This window comes from Synchiropus splendidus, chromosome 7 (assembly GCF_027744825.2).
Source record: "Synchiropus splendidus isolate RoL2022-P1 chromosome 7, RoL_Sspl_1.0, whole genome shotgun sequence".
Lineage (NCBI taxonomy): Eukaryota > Metazoa > Chordata > Actinopteri > Syngnathiformes > Callionymidae > Synchiropus > Synchiropus splendidus.
The window spans coordinates 14,991,064-15,018,921 of NC_071340.1; the positions used below are offsets into that span (position 1 = coordinate 14,991,064).

General features: G+C 44.4%; 1 protein-coding gene across 1 annotated transcript; it reads left to right on the forward strand.

Moving 5' to 3' along the window:
• The first annotated feature begins 1,066 nt into the window (after positions 1 to 1,066).
• On the forward strand, positions 1,067 to 27,694 carry bmp1a (bone morphogenetic protein 1a). Its single transcript, XM_053871307.1, has 20 exons — positions 1,067 to 1,742; positions 9,876 to 9,989; positions 12,640 to 12,765; positions 13,717 to 13,834; positions 14,954 to 15,132; positions 15,270 to 15,375; positions 18,401 to 18,525; positions 19,698 to 19,813; positions 19,919 to 20,021; positions 20,777 to 20,893; positions 21,224 to 21,369; positions 21,442 to 21,637; positions 21,812 to 21,937; positions 23,386 to 23,546; positions 23,705 to 23,885; positions 23,943 to 24,068; positions 24,154 to 24,281; positions 24,408 to 24,621; positions 25,454 to 25,704; positions 26,582 to 27,694. The coding sequence occupies exons 1-20, from the start codon at positions 1,598 to 1,600 to the stop codon at positions 26,714 to 26,716; spliced, it is 2,913 nt and encodes a 970-aa protein (XP_053727282.1). The 5' UTR covers positions 1,067 to 1,597; the 3' UTR covers positions 26,717 to 27,694.
• Positions 27,695 to 27,858: the final 164 nt, after the last annotated feature.

The window sequence follows — 27,858 nt, forward strand, 5'->3', positions numbered from 1 at the left end:
CTCAGTACATCAACCAAGCCATGCAACACTCATACTATAAACATGCATTACCAATAAAACTGATGAGGAATGTTCACGACAGAAGTAAGACACTTTTAGTTCATATGGAGGTGAATCAGCGCTAAATTGAGTGAGTGTCTTTGCGTGGTTGTCTCAGTGGATGCTCCCCGTGATGGTCTGTCCCGGTTCTGTTGGACCAACGGATGTAAATAGGGTGCAGTTATCTAGAAGTACGCTAGAGGGAGGCATTACACAGCATTGCGTGAGTTATTTTTAACTAGTGTGAGCCACACATACGCTATGGAATGTCAAGTAATACTAGGGAGAAAATATCTCCAAGTGATGTTTTTGTTGATGACTACTTGTTATTATTGTTTTGCCTCATTTAGAGGCGTGTTATACTTCTATTATTAATTTTTTAATTGCTATATTGAGCTTAAGTGCCTATTAGAGACAGCCTTATTTTATTTCAGAATGTTATTTATTAAACTGAATCGCCGTATTTGCATTACATGTTTTAAAACAGCCTTATTTTATTTATTTAACTGTATGGCTGTTTGTTTTACATTTTTGAAAACAGCCTTATTTTATTTATTTAACTGTATTGCTGTATTTGTTTTACATTTTTGAATAATGCACCTGGCCTAACTGGTTGGTGGATGTGCTTGACCTTTACTTTTGGATTTCATTTATGAAGCACAGTTCACCAATATATATATATATATATATATATATATATATATATATATATATATATATATATATATATATATATATATATATATATATATATATATATATATATATATATGTGATGTTGGTCAGTAGCAGGATTTTACACGGAAGTACTCTTGATGTTTACATTGTTAGCTGGCACAGACGAGGATGTACAGTGTATAGTGATTTCAAGAATGTTATTCCGCTTCTTGACCAATAAGTGGCGCTACTCGCACCCTCAAGCCCACCGCCCGAGCGCGTGCGTTGGACACCGGTACGTGCACGTGACTACGGTTCAAGCGTACCGTGCGCAAAATAAGTCTCGCGCGTGCGGGATGCAAACGGAGATTATCATCATTATTGTTATCATATTTTTTGCGTTATTGTGGTTAAACGATATTTTCAATGCGCGGCTTGATTTTAAACTGCCAATGTGAAGTTGGCGGCACTTTTATTTTAAATTTGACAATGACTTGACTGATGTTTGTGTTGTTAGCATCGCAAGCTAACCGTTTGTTTTTTTTAATTTGAGGTCAAAAGCGTTTTTATTGGCTCCTCTTCAGTAGTTGTGTACTCCCGTCAGTGGCGAGGGAGCCCCCGGGGGAGAAGTGTGGGGGGACGCGGTTAAAGGGACGTTTCCACCCCGCGGAGGTGCCATATCATCAAAGTTTCTCCTGCAGAAGTCAGCTCCGCTCCGGCTGGACGGCACACACCACTTCCCCCAGAGCCGAGGAGACACTGGAGAGAGGCTGGATTTAAACCCGCCCTCCGGAGGGATCTCGTTTCCCCCCAAATCCTCCCATTTCTCTCTCTGTCTGTCTTTCCCTGTGTCTTCCTTCACCTTTATCCCTCGCCTCTCGCCGTTTCCCCCACCACAATCATGGATCTCACGGCGAGATGTTGGTGTCTCCTGTCCTGTCTCTCCGTGATATCGGCCATCGATTTGGACACGATTGATCCGGGCTACTACGTGGAACCTACTGCCACATCAGAGGTGATCGACTATAAGGATCCTTGTAAAGCTGGTAAGGATTTTGCCCCTTTTTTTCCTGTTTTGGAGCGCTGTGATTTATGGGGAGGCACAAACATGCCACGACTGTGTTCGACCAGAGATGACAGCACTGGATGTAGTTTTGAAAAGGCTTGGGGGAACACTGTGTGCATGTATTTCCTTTGGAGAGGCACAGTTACATTATTTCAAGCGAAAACCTGCAGGATTTTCTTTGAAAAAAGGGAAGGCGTTCCTCAATAGAGACAAACTTTGAAGTGCTTTGAAAAAGTTTTAACCCGATTCCAAGTGTGGACCTAGTAGCTGCCGGGACAACAAAAGGATCGGTGCACTGGTTTGTGTTAGTGTACACTTTTCCACCGGCTGTTCACACTAAAACATAGTGGAGAGGGGAGGGGGTCAAGCAACCCACAAATCATACGCACACATTGCTTTTCTTTTCATATAAACACGTCCCCAGTTTGGCCGTGGTTGCCTCTGCATTGTTCTGTTATTCCACGCAGACTCATGGAGTTGTAGTGATCTGATTTATTTATTTATTTCATTTAACTGATCTTACTGTCATGCCAAATCCCTTTGGGGGAGTTTGAGCAGATTGTCTTTTCCATATGGTGAAAGTATTCAGGTTACAAAATAGAGTTGGCTTCGGTCAAAAATGACCTTTAACGTCTTAGAAAGGAACCGATTTCGACTTTCACCCCCTCATCTTTGCGCAGGAGAAAGAAACTTGCAGCTCAACATAAACAGGACAAAGGTCGTCCGGCAGATGTACAACTTGATGAAGATGCCTCTTCCTGTTTTTCTGTGACTGTTTATGTTGAGCTGTAAGTAGTGTCCTCCTACACGCTGCTGTGACATCTATTACTCATATGTTTAAGTAGCTGGACATTGACGTGTTTTTCAATCATAATGTGGTCATTAGTCATTTATGTGTAATTTGTTTGTGACTCACTGCTCATCAAAGTTCTTCATTTGTTTCTTTTTTGGTTCCCAATTGTGATGTCACACTTGGTTTATTTTGTCATACACTATTAATGGCTCCTCCGGCTGTCAGTTATAGTGGATCATGAGGAAGTACCAGAAATCCCCTCTCCTGACTGCTTCAACCAGCAAACCGTTTCACAGCCAAATGACTTTTTTTTTTTTCAACCAACCCTGACATTAATGTTCAATAATCAATCGATATCAATAGATATCTGAAACAACTTACATGCCACAACGCAGTTAAACTACTCTAAACCGCTGATGAATACCAGAGGTTCATAGATCCCTCACTTATGGAGACAATGAGCACCTGTTTGTGGATGTGTCCTTACCTTAGTTCCCACTGCAGTTATGGTCTGTTCTGTCTATCCATGTCTCCTGCTCAGATGCAGAACACTTGGCGAGTTGACCAAAAACCTGCAGTGACTACAGTGTCCACATGTTCAACTTGTGACAACACGCTGATCAAAGTTCTTACCAAGAAGCATCACAAAAGCCAACATCGAAATGTTCTATTCATAGGCGTGAAGAATTCAGCTGTTTTTTTCCAGCAGTACTCGCATGTTAAATAGCTTTGTGACGACCTTAATGGGTGCACTACTGGGGACCAGAAGAAGATATGTGTCAGCAACTTTCTTGTACCAATTCCAAGGTCTGCTCTCTGCTTCATGAAGTCAAGTGAGGATAACTTTTAATGAGTCCAGTATTGAAATGGCACATCAAATCACCGTACTAGGCAATTAAGGATTTTATTAATGGCTGTGAAAATGGGATTCTAACCTTTAAAAATTAATCAGCCGTGAATGTCATTTATCTAGCAACCTTTACTTTGTCTTGCCAACATTTCCCACCGTCCCCTCCTCACTTCATTATCACCACCTTCTCCCCTGGTCCAGGGCTGTGAAAGCAGTGACCTCTGTGCTATTGATTTTCTTTCTTTTCTCCATTTTCAAGAGCATCAATGCTGCAGGTCCATTTGATCGGCTTGTTTTGAGCCAAGGTCAGCCTTTTGTCCTCTATATCTGCGGAGCGAAGAATGTAAATGACTGTATGAGTAATGCTAGAAGTCCATTAGTAGTGAGTCTTTGCTGTCACAATTTGAACAGCCTCTGTTGAGATGTGCTCTTCAGCGGATCCATTGCTATTTTATTTTTGATAAGATGAGCCGTTTGTAGCGCAGAGGCAATGCCATCTATTTATGTAGGTAACCAGTGGAAAATTCCTTAGTTTGCAGAACTGGGACTTGGCAGCTGCCCAGGAAGTCATTTAAGTCTCTAACAACCCACTGAGATTAGATCCGCTCATTCTCAAAATAAAAAATGGATGAGAACTGCTCACACCCTTTGTCTTCTCCCCTCCAATGAAGATCTTGAAAGGCAGTTAATGTGCACACGTGGTGATGAGGAGTTCATTTAAGATATTTTGGGACACGTGTGAAGGTGTGTTGTGGGTCTCTGGACATTCATTTGGAGTTCCATGCTCATGTTGTGGTCTTTACACAAGAGATATTTCAGGTGTACCTGAGATTCCACTTTGCCTCTGAAAGGAACTGTAGGTCATTCACAGAGTGCCAAGGGAAAGGAGGGGAAGCGCAGGCGCTGAGTGAGGACCCAACATTGCAGCCAAAATTGTTTAGGAGATTGTTTTTATTGCTCTGATTGATGACTGGGAGTTGAGGGCAAAGCTAAAGGGATCCCCTTCACTTGCAATATTGCTGTGGAATTGACCCTAAAATCCTGCTGACAAACTTGTGTCATTTCACGCAACAATCCAGCTCCAGGGTTGTGGGCTATAAACACATCATTGTTGGAATGCTGCTCTGCTGTTTATACAGAAATTGCTGCTTTAATGTTCAAAGAGTCTTCCTCCATAAATCTGGTCTTAAACACAACAAATATTCTGTCTAGAAATGTACCAACTGAAGGATGTATGATCCAAACACAAAGTCAAGCCCTTCTTTTGATTCTCGACCAGATTGAAAGTCCCAACAAAGAACAAGCTGCTTTGAAAGGGCCACACTTAACTGAGCAGAATATTCACTTCTGTCTGACAATAGAAGGTTCTCTGTAAGCGTTTTACTTTTTTAGATTTTAAAACGGATGTAGATCAAAAGGATGTGCGCAGTATCTATAGATGTGCATTTAGGCCACGTGTCCGCAGCGACCAATGATTAATGCATGGCTTATTGACCCAGGCCAAAAAACATTGAAGACATAATTAAGTATTCTAGTTCACCCGAAAATTGGTATGCAAGTTCTTGATCCTCAATAAACATCATAAGTTAATACTACATGCTATGTAAATAGCTTGAATAATTACAATGCTACTGGGAATCTGTAGCATCTTTTCATGGAAGTCCTGCTTTTTTTTCTGTCTGGAAGCTTCTCAGATCTCACATGTGTAGGTTGCATAATGGGCCAAAAATGGTTCTGTTCTACTTGTGATAAACTCTTATGAGGATCTGTTGAATTTATGAGTGGCAGATGAAAATTCACTGTAGAGACAAGAGGACTTCGGAGGAGATTTCACGCTCCGGGAGGCATTAAAGCTCATTAGGGTTGAGATGTATCACTCTCTTTTGGTGTTATTCATTAGAGTCAGTGAAAAGGCCGCTCCAATCATGTGACCATTCTTCCTGTCTGCCCTGCGTGATGGGCCTGTCTGTTGAACTTCATGTTTGGCTCTTCAAGCAACACTTAAGCAGATGCCCTTCTTTTATCATGGAATGGAGGCCCTGCATAGCCAAGCCCACACTGGGTGTTTTTCTTACGTTACAGGACCCCTGCCACTTCTCTCTCCGCAGGGTTCAGGTGATTAGGGAGCCGATCTATTGGCGTGATCTCCGTGCATTAGTTAGAACAATATGTTTGTCGTCAGAGCTAAGTAATAACTAATCCTGCAACACATTACCAGCAAGTCTGGCTACGGAAAACAACTGGGCATGCGGAGCTCATTTAAATAGTTCAAAGAATTCCCAATTAGTCTGTGATAATGAGACTCACTTCATTATTCACCGACTGCCTTCCAAACATTTGCGCCTACTTTGCTGTATATTTACATTTTCTAGAGTTTGTTTGTCCAGATGCTGAGGCCAATGGAAGTTTGGATGTGTTTTAACATTTCCACAAATCTGTCTATATCAAGTCATGTGTGGTAATGGATTAAATTAGTGCAAAGTCACTGACAATATGGAGTGCCCAGAATGAAGATGTATGTGCAGTCTGATCTAGTTTGGTCAAAAAACGAAGGCTGTAGCCCGCAGTTTCCAAGCGTTTTTATTTATAAATAATTAAAAGAATGGTGACCACAAACAAGCCGTCATGAACAGCTCCTTTTCAATTAGACGCTGGCTACCTTTCTGGAATGAGTAGCGTTCGCACCGGCTATTTTCTCCTCTTCTCTGGTCTCAAATTGCGGTGTTAAGACAAGTCAAGGTAAGCATTGCCAAGGACCAGCTGGCGACATATTTACATGACAACGGCCCACGTAATTCATCATATCGTCGAACCAGTGAAATTCTCCTTTCCATGCTTCACATGGCTCCTCAGGGTCCTTCAAGTTTAAGTACATTTTAATTCAACACGGAAGAAGAACAAAGGCGTCCCTGTCCGCGGTCTGTTCAACAAGGCTTGGCAGAATTGTAAACCTGAAAAGTGATCCTCACTCTGTCATCAAATGGTAATCACCTTAACGCAATACACTGTTTGCTTCTATTGGGATTCAAATGCGCCGTTTGTTTCCAAACACTGGCTGTGAAAGGCGGTGCCAGGGCATTGTGATGCATTCCACCCTTACATATTGCCAAGGCTTCATCGGTGACTCTTGTTTGGGGAAGGACTCTTCCCTCTGAGCACAGGAGTGGAAAGGCTTCATTGGCCGTCTTGCTCTAAATATAGACTGGGCTTCGCCTCTCTATGGGCTTAGTATTGATGTTTGTGCAGGTTTCAGTGGCAGATGTCACAGTCTGGAATTCCAAGAAGGCGGATTTATGGGAATGGTCTTGGAGTACTTGACACAGTAGAGGTCGAGGCAAGGGTGTAGCATCAATGGGATTAATTTGATTGAGATCCAGCGTGTAATCTGACTGGATATGATGATTACAAGGTGGGGGGGGGGGGAGTCTAAGATGAGAGGGATTAGGCCTGTTTGGATGAACTCAAAATCTGTGACAAGGGGAGGTGGGAGGTTATCACACATCCAGTGTTTAAGTAAACACAGGCAATATTTTCTTGCCTTCATATTGGTCCTCCAATACAACATATGCAGTTTACACTCAACGTCTCACGCAGCATTAACTCATTTTTGGGACGGTTCGCCACGTGTTCTATCCATGTTCTGTCTCTTGAAAGACATAGTTCTCTTGCTTAGAGTCATTAAATAGCTTTGGTTAAAGACGTGGATAATTCATACATTAATTCTTAATCGCATGATGTCTTTTCATAATATCTTCAAATGATTATTATTATTTTTTTTTTTACTTGTGGAAAAATATCAAATGTTCAGTTTGCCCATTGTGATGCGTTGGCTGAAGCTATCTCAGCTGCTGCTCCTGATTACTTTGGTGATTTAAAGCCTCTTCGGAGGCCATTGACGCTGGCTGCTTCCTCACACTATTGTAGTTGATCTGCTGCTGTCTCTGCTCGCCACCATTCAAAGGCTTCTCCTATTCTGTCCATGTTATCACGTTGCTCTATGTTATATCTGGCGGAGTCAGACAAATCATCACATTGACTCCTCCCTTGATTCAGTGTATGTTCTGGATTTAAAGGGTTTGCAAACGCTTATAAAGCGCTTAAGAAAATGTGGGTCTGAACCCCTGGAGAAATCATCTAAATTCTAAACAATGCCACCTAAAACTGTCTGCTGATAATTAAAGTCAGAAGGCAGAGGGATTAATTCACAATCCCTGCGAGTCTTCCCATAAACCTGCGGCAGCGTCTCCAGGACGACTGCTGTGCCTGAGGGAAACAAGTCCTAAAGCCACCGGGTCATGCATTTGCTCACTTCTATCTCTCCTGATGTCTGGGAACAATGACACTGCGGATTAACTGTCCTGTCTCTATCACAGCGATTGGTCCTCAGCTTTGGGCAAAGAGCAGGGAACTCTGTGAACCTGGTGGGGGTGGGAGCGCACAGTTGCAGCCAACAAGTTGAATTATTTTCAGCATGTGTACAGTTTTGTTTTGTGGCAGTGTATGGGCTACTCCATTTTTTTTTTTTATTCAAAAGTGTTTGCCACGGTACTGTGTGTTCTTCTCAGATGGTTGTGAGACCATGTGAAAGCCAGATGAACGTCCTTATGTGGTCTGTCTGTATAGCATCCGACAGCTGGTGTACTCAGTTTTTGGCTATGCGAGTCAGCACAAGCGCTGATTGTAAGAGGTATGTTATGAATCTGAAGGATTTGATCAGCTTGAATGTAAGATTATGCAACCTGTAAATCAGAGAATCTCAGTGACCCCTGGAATTTCAAGTTACCTTCCTGAGCATGTCCGGTCTCGTCTGTACTGACCTACACCTTTCCTGATTGCTGTCATTAACCTCGCATCCTAAAGACTTTTTTTTTTCTTCGACCTGCAGGGAGGGAGACTTGATCCAATAAAAACGTCTTCAGATTTTATGCTCTGTACTGAGATTTGGGATCTGAGCCAGTTCTTTCAGTTCAGTTTTTTCATTCCATTTCGAGATAGCAGACATTTTGTTTTAGGTGTGAAGGGGATAAACGGTGTCTATAAAATGCTGTTTATTTACTCAGACATGAAGGTCCATGGTCATTTGACTGTGAACGAAGCTTGTGCTAATGCTAACACTTTGTGAAATGACATGTTCAGCTGTTTAACAAACACGTTCAGGTTCTATCCCTGCAATTATTTCCAGATCTGGTGGCTTTCTGGGATCATTCTGCTTCGGGGGTTAATCTTGCACACTTTACAAAACACACGTCCCAAAGGCATTTGCTTTAAACAGAATTTTCAATCTTTACTTCCCATAAATTCATAGTTACTTCTCATCTGTTACCATTTTAAACTAGAGGAAATGGTTTTGATTCATTTTTGGAGCACTGTGGTCCATGCTTTGGATGGACAACTTGCAAATTATTGGCTGCAGAGATAAGGTCCGCCACCTCCTGTAGAAGTGTCAAAACCATACCGTAGTCTTTCTTCATTCGTGGAGGTTGGTGAATTGATTTTCTTCATTTCTCCGTGTAAAATCAACCATTTAACTAACTGAAAGGAGAAATCACCCAAAATGTTGCTAGTTTTCTTCGTTTTCTAATAACTATTTACAATATATATATATATATATATATATATATATATATATATATATATATATATATATATATATATATATATATATATATATATATATATATATATATATAGTTGCTAGTTTCAGCCCTAATTTGGATCCATAACTTGATTATTCTTTTTTTTAATTGACAAAACTGTGCCATTGCCAGTGTCTGACAACTTTTTCATTCAGCGTGACCACCACTTCCTTCATTGTGCTGACAGAGGCAAGCTTGCCCGCACTGCCAAAAATTCCGGTAACCTGTCAGTGCTAGAAGCTGGTAAACTTTGCTGCCAGTTTGTGTTAGACAAGCTCAGACTCAGACTGTGTGGTGATAAAGCCATCTAATAAGCACCGTCCTGATGAAGCCTGAGAGTTTGGTTATATTTTCTGCGTCCTTGGCCTCTTTAATGAGTCGGTACCATTTCAATATGCCCTACATCCTTACTGTCTCACCAGGTCTTATTAACTGCCCAAAGAAGCTTAAAACTGTTGCTTGTTTTGAGCTGAATGAAACCATCATGTTTTTTCATCCCTCATCTGCTATTTTTAAATGGCATTGCTGTCCCTTGTGTATATCGTGTTTACATTTGTATCCTATAATTTGGAGCTGAGTCAAGGGTGACTTCCAGTCGACGCACTGCTGTTTCACAACTCTATATAGGTTTAATTGCAGGAGAAAGGTAAACAAAATAGAAACTTTATTGTGTGTAACAAACAGCAGCTCTTCCGCACGTGCTTGGGATGAGACTCAAGCTCTCCTGAGTCTGGGCAGCAGGAAGGGCTGCAGGCTATTGAGGTGTGAAACGATGCTCCTTATTGTTCCTTGTCTCGCTGTACAGGTCTGACATGCGCTATTTCTCTGTTTCAGCTGCGTTTCTTGGAGACATTGCCCTGGATGAGGAGGACTTGCGGTCTTTTAAGGTGGACAGAATCATCGATTTGGCTCATAGGACAGTCCATACCGTCAATCGCACAAATACAGGTAAAATAACATTTGCGATGTGGTCCACAATATATAACGCCATCCACAGAAACACTCGGGTCTATAATGACTCCCTTTGAAAGGGCACCTGTTGTGTTTCTCTCTGAGCTGTAAGCAAATGTTTATTCCAGGTAGCATGTTATTTCTCTACATCACGGCACCTTTACAAGCATGTGCAGCGGTAATTGCTGAGTGTTGCCGGGTTAAACGTTGCTCTTAACATGAAAAGGTGTATTTAGGAGACAGATGCCAAGGGCTGCACAATCCCATAAACCTACGTGAGCATGAACAAACAAGTGGACGCAGGTTGGTGATTTGGGGTTTGTTTTTTTCAGTGAAGGTCAAAATATGCGTCGATGAAATGAAATATCTTTCTGGAGTTTCATTGCAGAAGAAGGTTCTATCAGTGGTGAAAACATCCCATGCTCTTACTGCTAAAGAACCCAGTGTGTTCTTTTACTTCCAGGCCATTGTGTGAGGTGCTCATGTTTTATCGGCCACCACATTTGAAATCCATATATCGATATTCGCATCAATTGTGTTTATATTACTTGGTGAAAGTTAACCGAGTGGGTGAGTCCTAGCACCTGCTGCGCATCCTGGTGTCCTGACTCTTAACCTGAACACAGCATCTGCACCTCTTGTACCTCTCACCTCATTTGCACCCCTTGTCCCTGCCACCGGCTCCGAATGAATCAAGAAGCAGTACATCCATTATGTCGATCCACAATCTCCACTACAACAGATGTTGGTTGAAACTCTAATGCTGTAATTAAAACGTTCTCCGCTGGGTTTGTCTGCTGTGTTTCATCAGCTAACTAAGCAGATCTGGCTGTTATCACACTCCTACAGCACATGCCAGTGTGCACGCTAATTGATCTTGCCAGGCAGCGAAGACTCATTCTGGCAGCCTGACATTCAACTGAACACATTGTTCCCAAGAAGCTAAGGAAACTGCAAATCATCACTCGCTCGATTATCAAATCTAATTGAAGCAAAATGTTGCACTATGCGCATTATGCAACAAAGCAGGTCTTTCTGTCTCGAATGTGTGTTTTGGACTGCAGATATAAATAGCAACTTGCCACCATTACCTTTAATGCGGGCACATCACTGAACCAGAGATGGCTCATCAAGAACTTTATTATGAAGCTAAATCAGAGAGGTGAAGCGGTTGGTGCCAAACCGTGCACTTTTATTACCTTTGGAGTCTGGTTTACAAGCCGCAGTTTCTTATACTCGTGGAAAAACTACTGAGACCAACATTGTCAGCAGGAAGCCGAATGCTTGCTCTACTGCCTTACAGTTTCTTTGTAAAGGACGTTCCTCCAAAAGAGAAGTTCTGGTGTCATGTAAATCTGGAAGTGGCTGGAGCAGTAGTGACTCTGCTCTGTCATATCTGTTGTGAGGAAGTGTGCTCCATTGCTGCTCTTGGAGATTCTGAAGGGAATAAATAATGCATTGGGGCAACAGACGTGGGTTTTACTGCGCAATAGATATAGAGCTTCTTCTTTGTGTTTTTAGCCTTTCAGCAGAAGGAACCACTTAAGCATCACATTATCGTACAGTCAGTTCTTCAAGGCATTTTGCAATACGCAACATGTTGGCGTGGTATGCGCCCGAAGAGATTTAGAATTTGTTTGGATATTTGCTGAAAGCTCTATAGTGGTGACTTCCGTACCATTACTGATGAGCAAATATTTAAGTTCTTGTGGGGGAAAAGCGGAACTGTTAGGGTCCCTAGTTGCCTCCAATAAATTGTAAGAAAGCATATGGACCATGTTGGAAAAAAAGTTTTCAGACAGCCCATGCATTCTTCTGTGTAATGGCAGGACTACAAAATATTAATTTGATGATGTATTTGTATTCAGTTTTGAACACTTCTTTGAACATTCTTTGTTATTGGTTGTCTTCCATACAGGAAATGCTGAAAACAGACATATTGAAACAGTCAACAATGCTGTTGTGTTAGTTTGTCTTTTAACCAAAAAAACCCCCAAACTTTTCTGCCACTGTACACTGAGTATACAGTACAACACAAAGCCAATATCTCTGTTAGTGAACAATGAAAATCATTTGTTCATTAATAAAATCGATACAGTCCTTACAGTTCTGTCGAGACACAAGCAACTAATAGAGATTGCATCTGCCGGGGTGGAAGTTACTCCTGACTGCCAACCACTGTGTGAATTATGCAACAGATTGAGACATGTATTCTTATAAAGAAGATGGAGATGATTTTTGCTGGATGTTCATTCACTTTTTCAAATATGTCATACTGTTCACCTTTTTTCTTATAGACACACTCACCTGTGTCTTATCTGCTGTATAGCTGTACTGTGACATTAAGCTACTGTATATGTAGCTCTGTTAGGACGATCATAGTGACCAGTGTTAAATGGCTGCATTGTTTCCATGGTTACATCTCTTTTATGTGTTTTACAGTTGCATTAAATTAGAGAAGCAGTTTGTGGTAACACAGAGGTATTTTTAAAAGGGACCCTGTCAATGTTTGAAGCTGTGATTAGGACCTTTATTTCATTCAATGTGTTTCTTTTATTTCACCCCAAAAAATGTTTAATTCCAGGCCTAATAGAATAACCAAAAACTGTCACCTGAGTTGTGTTGTAATTTGATATTTTCTCAATAGGTCCATCTCCCAGGAGTAGACAGAACAGACAAGGCTCCCACCGCAGGAAAAGAGCCGCCACCTCCCGACCTGAGCGTGTTTGGCCTGAAGGTGTAATTCCATATGTCATCAGCGGTAATTTTACTGGTAGGTCATGACGGTTTTACTGACAAATTACATCTGCATTTCTTTCTGTCAGGCGTTTTGTTGGTTTGTTGTTTGTATATGTCAAGTTTTCCATCGGGTTAGTGGTTAAATGGATAAAAGTAATGAAAATTTTCACAAAAAAATAGAAATAAATTAGGGATTTAATATTCAACAACATGTGGAAGAATGTTGTAAGTCGACAGTCCTTTCACATGAGTTCAATTAACTCTCGGTTCTCTTCTTTCCATTTGGCCTGCTTGCTGCTCCTTCATGACACTCAGTGTTTACGTCAAATTAGACAGCATTGCATTATGCAACTCGTGTCTGTGCTTGAGAACTGAGTGTAGTTGTGTGTACACCAAAAGCACTTTAAAAACCTTTGAAACTATCTGCATTAGGTTCCAATATGGATGAAAGGTGGAACTTCCTAAAATAAATTACTGACTGTTCACCTAACAAAGATGAAGAAACGCTGCATCTCGCCATCTGAGAACATCAGATGAAGGGATGGGACGAAAAAATAGTTTGGGACAGCCATGGTGGCAGGGAATAGGGAGATACAGGGGTGACGATGTGGTTCTTAAAGCCAACTTTAACTTTAAAAGAGTCAAGAGCGAGACATCAGTGTTTGTTTAGGTTTATACCAACTTGAACAGTAGTTTCAAAAAGCTGCTACATTATATTGTTCATGTTGTGTCATCAATTTTAACTATCAGTATCTTGGTCTTTGTCTCTTACTTTACATAACATTCTTTTTTTTTTTTTGCTGTTCTCTTTCGCTGATTCATGCAGAGAAACAGATGTCATTGTTTTGGTCACGCCACTTTCTTCCTTTCATGTTGCACCATCTAATTCGTTGGGAGCATAGATTTTTCCTGCGATTGCCATCCTTTAATTAAGCGCTGCGCGTGTGTTTGTTTTCTCTGCTCAATCTCTTGCTTTCTCACTCAGGCAGTCAGCGAGCCATATTCCGCCAGGCTATGCGGCACTGGGAGAAGCACACCTGTGTGACCTTTATTGAGCGAACTCAGGAGGAGAGCTATATTGTCTTCACTTACCGTCCATGTGGGTGAGTCAGTGGGGGTTGCATCCCCCCTCTTTGAAACACAACAGTCTGGTAACCCTTTTAAAAAAGTCTACTGCTGTTTTTTTCAGCCTTTCATAGCTTTATTTCCTTTTGTTCTCGCACTCTGTGCTAACTGGTTCTAAGTGAGACGTCACTTAGTGGTCAGGAATGCTTCCTGTATCTGAGGGTGCATCACTCGCTGGGGGCTTGTGTCACACTTGGCAAGCAGAACGGCTCCCAGCAGAGACACTTCCTCTTCTCCCTTGTAATCTCTTTTCCCTTACTTGAGTTCGCCACTGTCCATGCAGCGGTTCTCCTCGGACAACTGCACATGGCGCACATGAAGTTCACACTGGTGCTTTGTGGTTTGAGAAGCTCTTTTAGTTTTTGTTTCATGATGTCATAGCTTGCTACTTTTAAGACTGGAAACCAGTGCAAAAAATGTGTTGCCAGCGTCAAACAGCGCTTTCAATTCCGAATATTTACCGTGAAACCACTACAAGACGCAGATGCTGTTCATTAAAAGGGAACTTTTCAGGCAATTTGTTGGAAGCCATTTTTAGCCTGGTAACTGGCCTCAGGGGCAACAGGGATGACATTATCCACGCAGGCGGCAGTGGTTAGCAGTGGGAATGCTCCACTCTGCTGCATATTGAGCAGGCCCCCATCTGTCCTGTGCAAAGTTCAAGGCGTGTCTCAAGAGAGCTTGGCTAGGCTCGCAGTAATTAGAGAGCGGCTGTCTGGCCCACAGGGCCGAGATGTGTGCGTCCATCCTCCATCCTCCCACACTGAAGCTTTCATGTCACGCTGAGATAGAGAGCTACAGCTTCCACTCTCAGCTTTTGCTTTGGCAGAGAGATGAATGAATGTCACTGCTGTATGAGTGGGTGACGGCCTCCTTGTATGACTCCCTGTAAAACAGACCACAGGTTGTTGAAATAATGTTCCTCTCCTTACGAGCTCCATTAAATAAGCACAGGGCCGGCTGAAACGTAGGACCCAGCCCGAGAGACATTCCTCTTCCTTTTCCTCTGCTCATTTCATTACTCACCGAGTAGAGTCATAATATTTTTACTTTGTTAACACACATCTCTCTGTGTGTGCCCGGCTGCTTATTCACAGGTGCTGCTCCTATGTGGGACGTCGTGGAGGCGGCCCTCAGGCCATAAGCATTGGGAAAAACTGCGACAAGTTTGGGATCGTGGTCCACGAGCTGGGTCACGTGATTGGCTTCTGGCACGAGCACACGAGGCCTGATCGAGACGAACACGTCAGCATCATCAGGGACAACATTCAACCAGGTTCGGTCGGAGTACTCTTTGTGTATCTTTGTGTTGTTATCGAGTCTGGACACTGGTGTTACAGCAGAGCACAGAACTCATAGGTCTGTGAGTAATGTCGGCGACCTTCACACACTCACCAATCCTTTCCATTCTAGGACAGGAGTACAACTTTTTGAAGATGGAGCCAGGGGAGGTGGACTCTCTAGGAGAGGTCTATGACTTTGACAGCATCATGCACTACGCCAGGAACACATTCTCCAGGTACTAGCAACGTTCCAACCCAGTCATCTGAGACACTTTTCTTAGGTCACATCAGGTCAAGCATTTCCATGCTGAAACTTTTACACAGGCTTTGCTTCTGAGTGTTGTGGCTTGATTCCAAAGCTTGTGAGGCAAATGGAATGCGTAATGCATCCTTTAATTCTCCACTACTTGTAAAAACTGATATGCAGCCCGAGGACATTGAAACGCTTCAGTTTTACAGGAAGATCATTCTGTAAGTCTTTGTTTTAAAATGCCTTAATATGGAGATCAAGGCTGACCTGTGTCTGCTGGAGTTTTTTCAACAACTGTCTGTCACGTTAATAGTGTTGCATACTCCAACGATTATTCATGTTTTGAGTTAAGATAGAGCTGTTATCACACGTCAAAGATAGATCAGCGGTGGCAAGTGTTTTGTAACAGTGTTTGGGGTTCGCAAACTTTCTCCACCAGCTTGTTTCAATTATCAACCCTTGCCCCTCAATCCCTGCTGTTTTTTGGGCAGTAGCAGCGGTAAAGCAGCAGAAGTCAAAAGCTTGCTCAGCAGCAGTAGCCCTGCTTAATCGCCACTGACTTTCCTAGTAAAAGTTCTGCTTTATACCATTAAACACCTCATTACGGCCCTGAAGAGGCTTCTTGGTGATTACTAGTGTAATGAGCACCCCAGGCGAGTGCTGCGCTCAGATTCATAACCAAGCCGCAGAGACAAGCTCTTAGCATTAAAATAGTACACACATTTCACATTGCCTGGATATAAGGGCATTCTAAATGTGACACCGTCAGTCCTTGACTCAATAAAAAATTGACTTAACTCGATGTTCTTTTATTTATTTTTTATATTGATCTGGATTGAAGAGATATTTGTAATTGGTGCTCTCACCATCTGACTCCTTCTCTCTCATTTATACATCGTGGAAAACTACTGACACTTTTCTGAAGCGAGGTCACGGTCTAGATTTTCTAAGTCTGTGTTTGGTCAAACAAATAAACCAACAAACTGAGCAGGAAATCCTGATTTCGGGTTTGGAAAGCTGCGGTGTTTATTAGCGTGCGTGTTTGTTTATGTCCCGGAAGAGTCACTCGGGGACTTTGCTATCACTCAACTGCCTGTGGACTGTCATCACAGTTGCATGAGATGGATCCTACTTGGAAATGCTTTGACAAAGTCTGGATAATTTGAAGTGTTAGTTGCATGCTGGGTGACTAAAAAGCCCAAATTGATTTGCTTTGGGGAAGTTGACTCAGAACCTGAGTCATCATGACAAACTCACACACTAGACTTTTAGCACCTCACGTATTTTCAGGATCTATCACAACTTATGATTTATCAGGACATTCTGTCACAGCTTTAGTGACCTTCACCTCTTCTACACGTGCTCCCAGGGAAACCTTAACAGATACAGGAACAGATGCTCCAGCTTGTTTCCTGTTTTTTTTGTGATATGATCAGTTTGGACAGCTCTTACTGAGCACGCTCAATTCAATGGTACAGAACCTTAGATCTCAGAGTGCAGTGATTGGGATTTATCAAAGCAAGATTAAGGTGGGTTTTTTTTTCCCTATACCAAGGAAGGTTCTGTGGACGCTTTAAGTCCGGGCCTCTCCTCAAATCAACTGACATGCTCGTGCTGTGAAGAGATTCCAGGAAGTGAATCTTTGTCTGAAAACAGCTGGCAAATGGGTGTAGGCCAGCGCTCCGGTCCTGTACTCAAAAAGTGTAAAATGATGTTTACATGGAATAGATTGCATGCCTTTTCACAGGCACTTCTGTTTAGTATATATTATCTTTTTGTTCGTAGAGAAGATAGATGGCAGTAGGAGGAGTGTATATGTAGTTGTTTTGACGTTAAGTGAGAGCAGATGATCTTCCTGTTTAGCTTGCCATCAGCTGTACTCTCCGCCACTCAGAGTTCACTTTGGGTTTAACCCTCTGATCTTGTCAATTTGTGGTATGCACTACAGCCCGCTACACAATGAAGCAGCTCTGACCTAAACCGTGTTTATGTTGGCTTATCCCGCCTGCTGTGTTCACAGTCCAAGTCAAGCGCAGTTGCCATCCTAATTTGTGCAACTGTGTTAATCAATAAGACTGTTTGGGCCTGCGGGGGGTTAGTTGGGGGTTCGCAGAGGTCTATTAGCTTTTCTCGAGTTGCTCTTAGAATTTATTTTTTCCAAGCCTTGGATTGGCTTATGTACCTGTGCCAGTGTCTCTTTGTCATGGCGTTATTAACTGTTGTGTTGTACTGTAAATCACCGTGGGAAGCCCGGGCCTCAGCTGATGGCTGTTGGAAAGATTTCATGCCTTGTCGTGATGTTGTGCTGTAACTTGGGTCCAAACAGAGCTGATCCCCCAAGTTTTTTGTCTGGGTTCTGTTGCTGTACCCACAAATCTGCCCTCCCCTGCTGGTGCTCCAGAGATATTTTTTCGGGAGTCGAGCTTGGAGCCGTGCCAACTCAAATAGAGACCTGCCAGTGTGCCCTTTGTCCGCTCTGACACCGACTGGAGTGGCGTTTTTCACCGGCGGCCAACGTACAGGCTCCTGGAATTTCAGAGACAAACAGGCCGGCTGAGCCTAAACTGTTAGCTCAAGCTGCACTGTTTGCACATGCCTAGTGTTGATAGGCATGTCTCCATGGGAACGGCCAGGCAGCCGAGCCATTGCTCACCAAGAGTTGAAGAAAAATGAAGATGAAGAACTAGCAAAGTGTCAAGTGAGATGGCAGTGTGAAAAGATGCTTTGTGGACTGGTGCTTGATCGAGATCGGAGTTTCAAAGGGCAATGCATATATTTAAGTACTGGTCATGTGGATTTGAATTTTCTTCTTCTGATACCGAATAGCAAAATTGCTATTGCCAGCTACTGCCAACTTTACTAGCAGGGCGAACTATTTACAGGAGTGTTGGTCTTGGTCGCTGCATTCATCATGCGCTGATCGCAACTAAATTCCTGAGGAAACTACTGCTTGTTGAAGTAGCTCACGAGGCTTTCATGCTCTGAATACCATCTCTCCTCATCACTTACAGGGGCATCTTCTTGGACACCATCCTGCCACGCTATGATGTGAACGGTGTGCGACCACCCATTGGCCAGAGGACCAGACTGAGCAAAGGGGATATCGCACAGGCACGCAAACTCTACAAATGCTCCAGTAAGACCAAGATGCAAGAAGGACTTACTTGTGTTCCGATAAAGAGATTGAGTCAGGTTTCCATTACTGATGACTCATGTCCAAGAGGAGGAAAACAATAAGCCACAACCAGGGGACAGGAACTCAATCATCAAGTCCCATAAAGATGTGAAAGAGCAGCTGGCCTTGACAATGACTGAAAGGAAGCTGGTGTTCTGACATCACGGCAGAGTAAACTGTATAGTTATGCAAGCCCCAGGCTTTTATCACTTGCTCTGTTTAGGTTGACAGAGTGACGGAGAAGATTCTGAGTAAACAGAATTTACAACATTAACAGATGCCGAATGAAAAACAGACCTCTGTTTAATAGATTTGGACAGTTAGTTGTAGGTCAGCGAAGGACAGTCACACATGAAAGCCAGATGAATGATGCCGATGGTGGTCTCAGCTTTTAACCAGCCGATCTGGTTTCAACTGCAAACTCTCTCAATTGGACTAGATGATGTGGCACTCTATGACAGATGAGTGTGCGAGTCTTTCCAAAATGGCTTTAAGAGGAATGAGTGCTTCATTTATTCAGGATTCCTGGGAGTGCTTGTGATCCACAGCTGTGTCGGACAGCATGCTCAGGGTTCTGTAATGTAGAACCAGTGTAGCAGCCTCATCGGTTCTTCTTTCACACATTGAGCGAGAGCTCAAAAACAAACCGTTTGGGATGCCATTCTCCAGATGAATGCAGCTTAAGTTAAAAATAACACGAAGAAACAAATGTACTCCCGTTCTCATGACTTCCCTGTGTCACTGCAGGAAAGTGCATTGTGTTTGGAATACATCTTGTTTTTCCTGCTAAAGTCAGGTTTTTCAGTGGCAACACGTACATAATGCATCACGTCCTCCAGAGAGCTTGGTTATTTATAGAATGCCAGGTTTATTTTCAGAGGACGCTCAGAGAATGTGTCTCACACTGTCTATTCCTTTGTGTGTGATCATCAACTGGACTCGGAAGGTGGAGATGAGGATGAGGTCGATGGTTTTCAGTGAACAGTTGTAGTACTGGTTTACATGTGTCATAGTTTTTACATATTCTTTGCCAGACTTCACATCTGATCTTTTCGTTTTTAATATGCCTTTTGGCAAGTAGCTCATGTTTCATGGTCACAGCAGGGACCTGATGTGTGTGTCTCTGTGGACAGGATGTGGAGACAGTCTGCAGGACAGCAGCGGGAACTTCTCCTCCCCTGGTTTCCCCAATGGATACTCTGCGTACATGCACTGCATCTGGAGGATATCAGTAACCCCCGGAGAAAAGGTACTAACATGAGGAATAGGTCCCATTAAATGAAAGCCTTCATAGTAGTGATTCCGCGTGTGACCTGCTGCCTGATCAATAATCATGCTCTCTTGGTTTTTAAAGATCATTTTGAACTTCACCTCCATGGATCTGTACAGGAGTCACCTGTGTTGGTACGACCACGTGGAAATCAGGGACGGATACTGGAGGAAGGCGCCACTAAAAGGTTGGTTGAAGTGGTCAGCTAGAAAGGATGGAAGTGCCAGGCCAACGAAAAGAGGAAGACTGTTCTAGTCAGACTAGTCATGATGTTGAAATCCGTGGTTAGAGGAGAAACGGAACAGGACCATTTCACAAATGACACATCAAAGGACAGGTTCCTTTCATGATTCATTCTGACACATATAACACTCTACAAGTGTTTAAATGTGTCTTTTTCCAATGACTAGATAGAGCACTACAGTCAGGCGTATCAGCGTGTTCGCCAACCCGTAAATATCATATGCTGATTGATTGACTAATCTTTCAGGTAGTCGCTGGGTGGTCGACTGTCAAAATAGTTGTTGGTGGCAGCCCCATTTGCTTAAAACTTTCCCTGCCAGGTCACAGTGCTGTTGGCCGCTGTGGCAGGTTGGTGACCTTTACCCAGAAACTATTGTTTCTTAGCTGACGTGGGCTCCACAAAACCTGGTTTGGGAGGCTGCCAGTGTCACTCGTGAATGCAGCATATGGCATAGCTTCAAAGTAGGAAATAAAATCTGCTTATGTTTCTCTGGTCATCATAAAGAGTTCAAAACTATATTTTACGTGATACAAGAGTATTCTTCTAAAATATAGTTTACGTGATACAAGACAGAATTCTGCGTCTTTGTGAACAGCACATGCACTTGTGCGGTGTGCACCGTCTGTTGTTTAAAAATTTTTATATTTTATAGTCAAGCAACACATTCCAGTGTTAATCTGTTTTCATTTGCTTCCCAGGTCGATTCTGCGGCGACAAACTTCCCGAGCCAATCATCTCCACCGACAGCCGGCTGTGGATTGAGTTCCGCAGCAGCAGCAACTGGGTGGGAAAAGGTTTCTCTGCAGTTTATGAGGGTAAGCAGCGACTCCCCTACATTCCTGCGCCTGCTTCCAGGAGTCGCTCAGCTGACCCAACCCGCGTCCAACAAAAATCCACATTTTTGGCTCCACTGCTGCTGATGTGTCAGACGTTTTGCGCTGCATTAATCAGATTCTGGCCGCTCACAGATTAGCTCCATTGTTTCCAGGCGTGCTGAGAAAGGGTGTGTGTGTGCGTGGAGGCAACTCAGATAATCCTTATTGAATAAATCAGAACTGTGAGCACATGTTTCATTTCTTAGGCCTGTGCTGATGATGTTAGTGTCGTCAAGAGAGCTACAGTTTTGTTTTTGCTGTCACACGCAGCCATCTGTGGAGGGGAGGTGAAGAAGGATAACGGCCAGATCCAGTCTCCAAACTACCCAGACGACTACAGACCGAACAAAGTCTGTGTGTGGAAGATTACTGTCGCTCAGGGCTTCCATGTGGGCCTTACCTTCCAGTCCTTTGAGGTGAGTACGCCCTGCAGCGTGCAAGCCAAGGAGAGCGTGCCATTCACGTGGAGTCGTCTCCTTCTCTCTCAGATTGAACGTCACGATAGCTGTGCCTACGACTACCTGGAGGTGCGAGACGGAAACTCGGAGAACAGTCGCCTTCTGGGCCGCTTCTGCGGCTACGATAAACCCGATGACATCAAAACCAGCTCCAACCAGCTGTGGATGAAGTTTGTCTCAGATGGCTCCGTGAACAAGGCAGGCTTCGCTGCCAACTTTTTTAAAGGTCAGACTTTAGATCAGGTTTGTAAACAGAGCGAACTGTCGGTTGGATTCTGACCTGCAAAAGTACCTTCTCTTCCGTGGGCCGCTCTCTCTCAGCCTGCACTTGTTTTGGATCTTATCTCTCGTAATAGCAGGGGGCCGACCAGAAGGGCTTGAACATATCTTTGTTTTTCAGAGATGGACGAGTGCTCCAAGCCGGACAACGGTCGCTGTGAGCAACGCTGTGTCAACACGCTAGGCAGCTACAAGTGCGCATGTGACCCAGGCTACGAGCTGGCTGCCGACAAGCGCAGCTGCGAGGGTGAGTGCAGACGTGCAGCGCTTCTTTAAAGTCAGTCAATCCTCACTCTTTTGGTGAATGGCAACAGTCGTGTCTTCTGTCCTCTATTTTGTGCTGCAATACAGGGATCGATTAGTGCCATGTACAGTTACGTAATGACAAAGTTATTTTTGAAGCTCCTGAAAATCCTGAACTCATTATGCAATAAAATGAGTTTGGTTTGAGTGAGTCTTGACTAGAAACAAGCCACTAACAGATGTATACTTTGGTCTTTAAGTGAGCCGTCCTTGGGTCAGACTGATTTGTTTTATCAGCAAATATTGTCTAAAGCTGCTGGATAATTGATCCCCACTGAGCTGAGTTTTTTTTTTTTTTTTTTTTACCAAGAGCTTAATGACCTTATAGCTCTGCTCAGCTGTCATTAGAGGGTTGCTGGTTCTATTCCTTCTGCTGTCTTCCACTGTCCTTGTACAAGACCCTCAACATCTGCCTGGAATTAACACTCCGGTCCCTGGATCCTACAGCGATATACATATTAATTGGAAATTAGTGAAATGCCATGGTCGTAAAGTAACGGGGGAGCTGTGTGTGACTTTTAGGAGTTGTCAGTTTGAAAAGGCCCCGCGGCCGCTTTTGTACGTGACCCTGAATAACATGGCGTAGGCCACTCTGTGTTTGCTCTGAGGCTATTTTTCTCTACACAAACTTTACAACCCCAGCACGACTTGCTGATGAAATTCACCAAGTCCCATTTACCACATGTAAAACAAATCACTACCCACTGATTCGCTTGAGACAGATGTGCTGGGATGTTGGTAAACATCACACTCATTTTTGTCAGACAATGCCTCCACATCCTTTATGCATCGTCGCTCACATCTGTTCTCATAAATCCACTCAAACATCCGTGTCATCAGCCGCACACCAGTCAGACTCAAGCAAAGTTGCTGATAAACTGGTGTTTTTGTTGTTGCTAGTCAAGTACTGAACATTTTTAAAGGTTTTTTTCATGCAGGGGTCTCAAACTGACTCACAAACGCCCTTGGAGGACCGGTTTGAGACCCCTACGTCAATGAGGCAAAGCTTGGATCTTCTTTTAAGTGGCTCTGAAGTCAATTTGGTAGTTTTTTTCCAAGCCTTTGTTTTATCCCAAATAAATGTGGCATGGTGTCCTGTCTCCTCTGTGCTCTTGTTTTATTGCTTTATAACGCGTGGCCCTACATTCCCTTCATGTCGTGTCACAAGATTCTTGTTTCATTTCATATCAACACGTCACACTTTTCACACTGCATGCACTTATAAATCAGGTTGTTTAATAGTTGAGTCAGTTTCATCTTGACGGAATGTGGAAATGGAAAACTTATTTTTTGTCTTATCTTCTCTGTGTCTGCTGTAAGGAGTGATTATTCTTCTCTTGCCGGTTTTCAGTTTTGGAAAATCTAAGCTCTTATTCCATCTTGTTTTTCCAGCCGCCTGTGGAGGCTTCATCACCAAGCTGAATGGCTCCATCACCAGCCCTGGCTGGCCCCGAGAGTACCCCCCAAACAAGAACTGTATCTGGCAGCTGGTGGCCCCCACACAGTACCGCATCACTCTGCTCTTCGATGTGTTCGAGACGGAGGGCAACGATGTGAGCACTGGGGTTATTATCAATCGGCGTGGGGTGGGTTTGTTCTGTGCTTTTTTTTTTCTCTCTCTCTCTCTCTGCCGCACCTTTCCTTCGGCCACACATTTCACTGTTTCACAAAAGCAAAACGGGACCATCACCGGCTCTGCTTCTCGCCACAGGTCTGCAAGTACGACTACGTGGAGGTGCGCAGCGGCCTTTCCGCCGATTCCAAACTCCATGGCAAGTTTTGTGGCGCAGAGAAGCCGGAAGCGATCACCTCCCAGTACAACAACATGCGCATCGAGTTCAAGTCAGACAACACCGTGTCCAAGAAAGGCTTCAAAGCTCAGTTCTTTTCAGGTGAGTTTTCTCTCTGTGCCAAGCGTCTTCCGTGGCTAACTGTCTGGCCTCTCTCAGATAAAGACGAGTGCTCCAAGGAGAACGGCGGCTGCCAGCATGAATGCGTCAACACTTTCGGGAGCTACAGCTGTCAGTGCCGCAGCGGTTTCGTGCTGCACGAGAACAAACACGACTGTAAAGAAGGTATGAAATGAAAAAAAAAAAAATCACACCTTTCTCCTGCGGACATTTGGGCTGGGTGGTGACGGCGATGTGTGTCTTGTTGCAGCTGGCTGCGATCACACCGTGAACAGTGTGAGCGGCACCATCACCAGCCCCAATTGGCCCGATAAATACCCCAGCAAGAAGGCGTGCACCTGGGCGCTCACCACCACACCAGGCCACCGCATCAAGATCGTACGTGTCCCCTCCTGCTGCTGCAACACTCGGCCCAGAGCTGATCATGATCCTGTTGCTGCGTCTCACATCGTTTTCATCCCTGGAAATAAGAACGGCCACAACTCATTAACGCTTGTGTTGCAGGCTTTTAATGAGATCGACATGGAGGCTCACATCGAATGTGCCTATGATCACATCGAGATTTATGACGGCAAAGACGGGAAATCACAGAGTCTGGGTCGATTCTGTGGCACCAAGAAGCCCCCGCCCATCACCTCCAGTGGCAACAAGCTGTTCATCCGCTTCTTCTCAGACAACTCCGTGCAGAAGAAAGGCTTTGAGGCGTCACACACCGCAGGTATGTTTACAGCAGCACGCCACGTTCAGTCCGACTGTTCAAGGAAAGCGTCGCGTGTTCTCTTGTAATACAGTGCTGTGAGGCTCGTGTGGTTGCGCGTTTCATGCCTGTTGAGCAAACATGGGGACTCGAGTCGTAGTGACTTGGACTTCAGTCGCTGTTTTGATGACTTGTGACTTGACAAAAAAAATGAAAGACTTGACTTGGAAGTTAAAGACTCCATATAAAAATATTTATATGGACCATTATGACGTTGTGATTGGATCAAGCGCCACTTGGTACCTCAGTCCCGCCCCCTCAGACCAGTGTCAACATGACAAGGTTTCTGAAAGTTGTTCAATTTGGGTTCAAGACTTTCCACAATGAATCCAAACCATAAATAAAACATCATCAGTATGGCTCTTTGTATCTCACTCAATATCAGTGGAACTCTGAAATTAGATTGCATTTATTCTTCCCACGATCAGAATGATCTTAGGTGACTAGTACATATTACATATCTTGTCTTCTCAATTTTGTATAATGAATATGTGCAATAAAATAGGGTGACTTGACTTGCCCAAGAAAAAAATTACTTGAGACTTGGTCCCATATCTGCTGGGACACTTTTGTTAAAGAGAATGAATAATAGGCGACGGTTTGGGGAACTGAACATTATCGAACATTTATCCAAATATTCAGTCTCCAGTTTTTCATCCAAATATAGTTTTAAATTCTTGGCATCTGCCACGACTTAGTCGTGACTTGTCGGCTAGAGTTTGTTTTCTGTCTCAAGAAAGGTTAGAGACGGTGCAGAGACGCTGCTCTAACTGGTCAACATCTCCATCCACAGAATGTGGAGGTCGTCTGAAGGCCGAGGTCAAGACCAAGGACCTCTTCTCACACGCCCAGTTTGGGGACAACAACTACCCCGGAGCCTCGGACTGCCAGTGGGTGATCTCGGCCGAGAAAGGTTACGGAGTGGAGCTCATCTTCCAGACCTTCGAGATCGAGGAGGAGGCGGACTGCGGCTACGACTACATGGAGCTCTTCGACGGGGCGGACACCAAGTCTCCCAGGCTGGGACGTTACTGCGGATCTGGGGTCAGTTTCCCTCCTCTGCTGGGCTCCGCAGCGGCAGCCGAGCTGTTGCATAACCTTTGGTGAAATGTTGTGAGCGGCTGACCGAGTGAACTACCTTTGGGGTTTGTTGAATCAACTCCATACTTCAGTGCTCCACTGGGCTCAGCCGGGCCCAGTGTGGCTCAGGAGCGGGACCCAGTCAGCAGCGATGGGAACTGTGGCTTCTTCTGCTCCGAGAGCAGACTGATTTCATTAGCACACCTTGGAAACCAGCGCCGGCGGTGGGAGGGGGGTCCCACCCCCCAGACCTGCGGGGCCCAGGGGAGCTCCACCTCAACCCAGTTTCTTTTTTTAAAACACAATGACACGTTTCAGTCCAAAGTAGGGTGCAGACTAATTAAATTACAAAGAGAGTGAGGTGAGCCCGAGGCAGCAGGCAGGAAGTGAGGAAATGGAACCTTTGCTGGAGGCACTAGAAGGTCGTGTGGCTGCTGTACTCCCCTGGTCCCCCTTTGACTTTACTGCAGGTCTGGACGGCTCCCGACACCCTCGGTCGGACCAGCGCCGAGGCCCTGAACAAACACTTTTGATCAAGTGGCTGATGGTTTTAAGCTGCACGTGTGACAGAAGTGTTGCCATTCTCCCCTGTTGCAAGCGTCTGCTGACTCAGCTTTTTTTTCCCCCAGAGCGCCGCGTTGTATGGTTTAGTTTAGAGGAGAGGACTGAGCGGCACCTGGCAATGATCATCACACAATATTCTCCCCTTTTGTTGCTGCCAAAGCCGGAACCAGAGCAAATCTGGACCTGGTCACGGACCCTGACTTTGGCCCCTCGCTGCTGTTCCACTCTCTCCCTTGGTCTCGGCGTTTAACCTGTGCGTTGTTGTGTGTCTCGCCAGCCTCCAGAGGAGATCTACTCGGCCGGAGACTCCATCGTGATCAAGTTCCGCTCCGACGATACCATCAACAAGAAGGGCTTCCACGTCCGCTACACCAGCACCAAGTTCCAGGACACGCTGCACTCCCGCAAGTGACCAGCGGGGGCCGCAAGGGGCCGCGCGGGGCAGAGGGGCACACGCAGGGGGCCCCAGGGGAGGCGCCAGCCTGACGCTCGGAAACCTTCGGCCACCAAGACCATTCAGACACGACAGAACAGCCGCAAGACCACCAACCGCACCTCAGCTACGAGGGGCTCTAGCTCCCCCCACTGACTGTGAGGAGTAAAGCCATCCTGCAGTACCTTGTTTTTACCTTTTTACGGTTAGGATTGGGGTGGGAGGGCGAAGGTCCACTTGAGAGGGGGCACCACGACCTGGCCCCCTCCAGACCCTTTTATTTTTCTTTCTATTTTTTTTTTCTTTTTTTTTTTTCTTTTTTTTATCAAGGCCTCCCAGCCAGGCACAAACACACAGTGGACTCTCAGGACCCCTGCTTTTGTCGGGCCGGCCCATCTCACCCGGGGGAGGAGCAGGGCAGGGTCTCCTGCACCCCTCCGTGGCACCGCTCCTCCCCCCCGCCCCACACACCCTCAGCCCTGGGCTTTAAGGATCCACGTCCATAACAAGGATTTAGAAGGACATGACTTGAGCATCCGTTGCATGTAATAAGCAGGAGAGAGGAGAAACTGTCGTGGCCACACCAGCGTTTGTAACCGGCGGTTGTTACTCTAACAAGGAATTTAAGGAAGCAGTTATATCTAATTAAAGGACTAATCCATGAATCGTGGTCCGTGTCTCCTGGGTGGTGATTACTGTACCTCCGTGTGTAAAGTCATGTGATTGATCCAAGGGAACATGTGCTTCTCTCAGTTCGAACCAGTTAGCACTTTACAGTGAATTGTTCCAAAATCATGAGCTTATGAGTTTTTGTGAAATGCAATGCCAGTTCACTTATTTTTAAATGCATTTTATCTCTTTGTTTTTGTTGTTTTTACCATTGCTCCATTAGTTCCTCAGGCATACTTGAACGTTGTGTGTGCCCTGTAACGTGGGGTAATAAAGATTTGACTTGTGTGTCCGTGTTTTATAAAACCAGATCTTCTCTCTCTCTCTCTCTCTTGAGGAAATGCCTTTTTCTTTCTTGAAACAATGAAGTTTTCCTCCAGAACCAAATTGAGCCGGCTATTTATTGTACACTTCTAATGTCAAGTTTAAGTACTGTTGAGCCTGGAATTGCC

Bases quoted from the DNA above. Each gene is read 5' to 3' on its own strand.
- bmp1a (XM_053871307.1), top strand. From the start codon at position 1,598: ATGGATCTCACGGCGAGATGTTGGTGTCTCCTGTCCTGTCTCTCCGTG. The intron at 19,814-19,918 runs GTACTAACATGA...TGGTTTTTAAAG, and splicing joins CAGTAACCCCCGGAGAAAAG to ATCATTTTGAACTTCACCTC. The intron at 23,547-23,704 runs GTGAGCACTGGG...TTCTCGCCACAG, and splicing joins TCGAGACGGAGGGCAACGAT to GTCTGCAAGTACGACTACGT.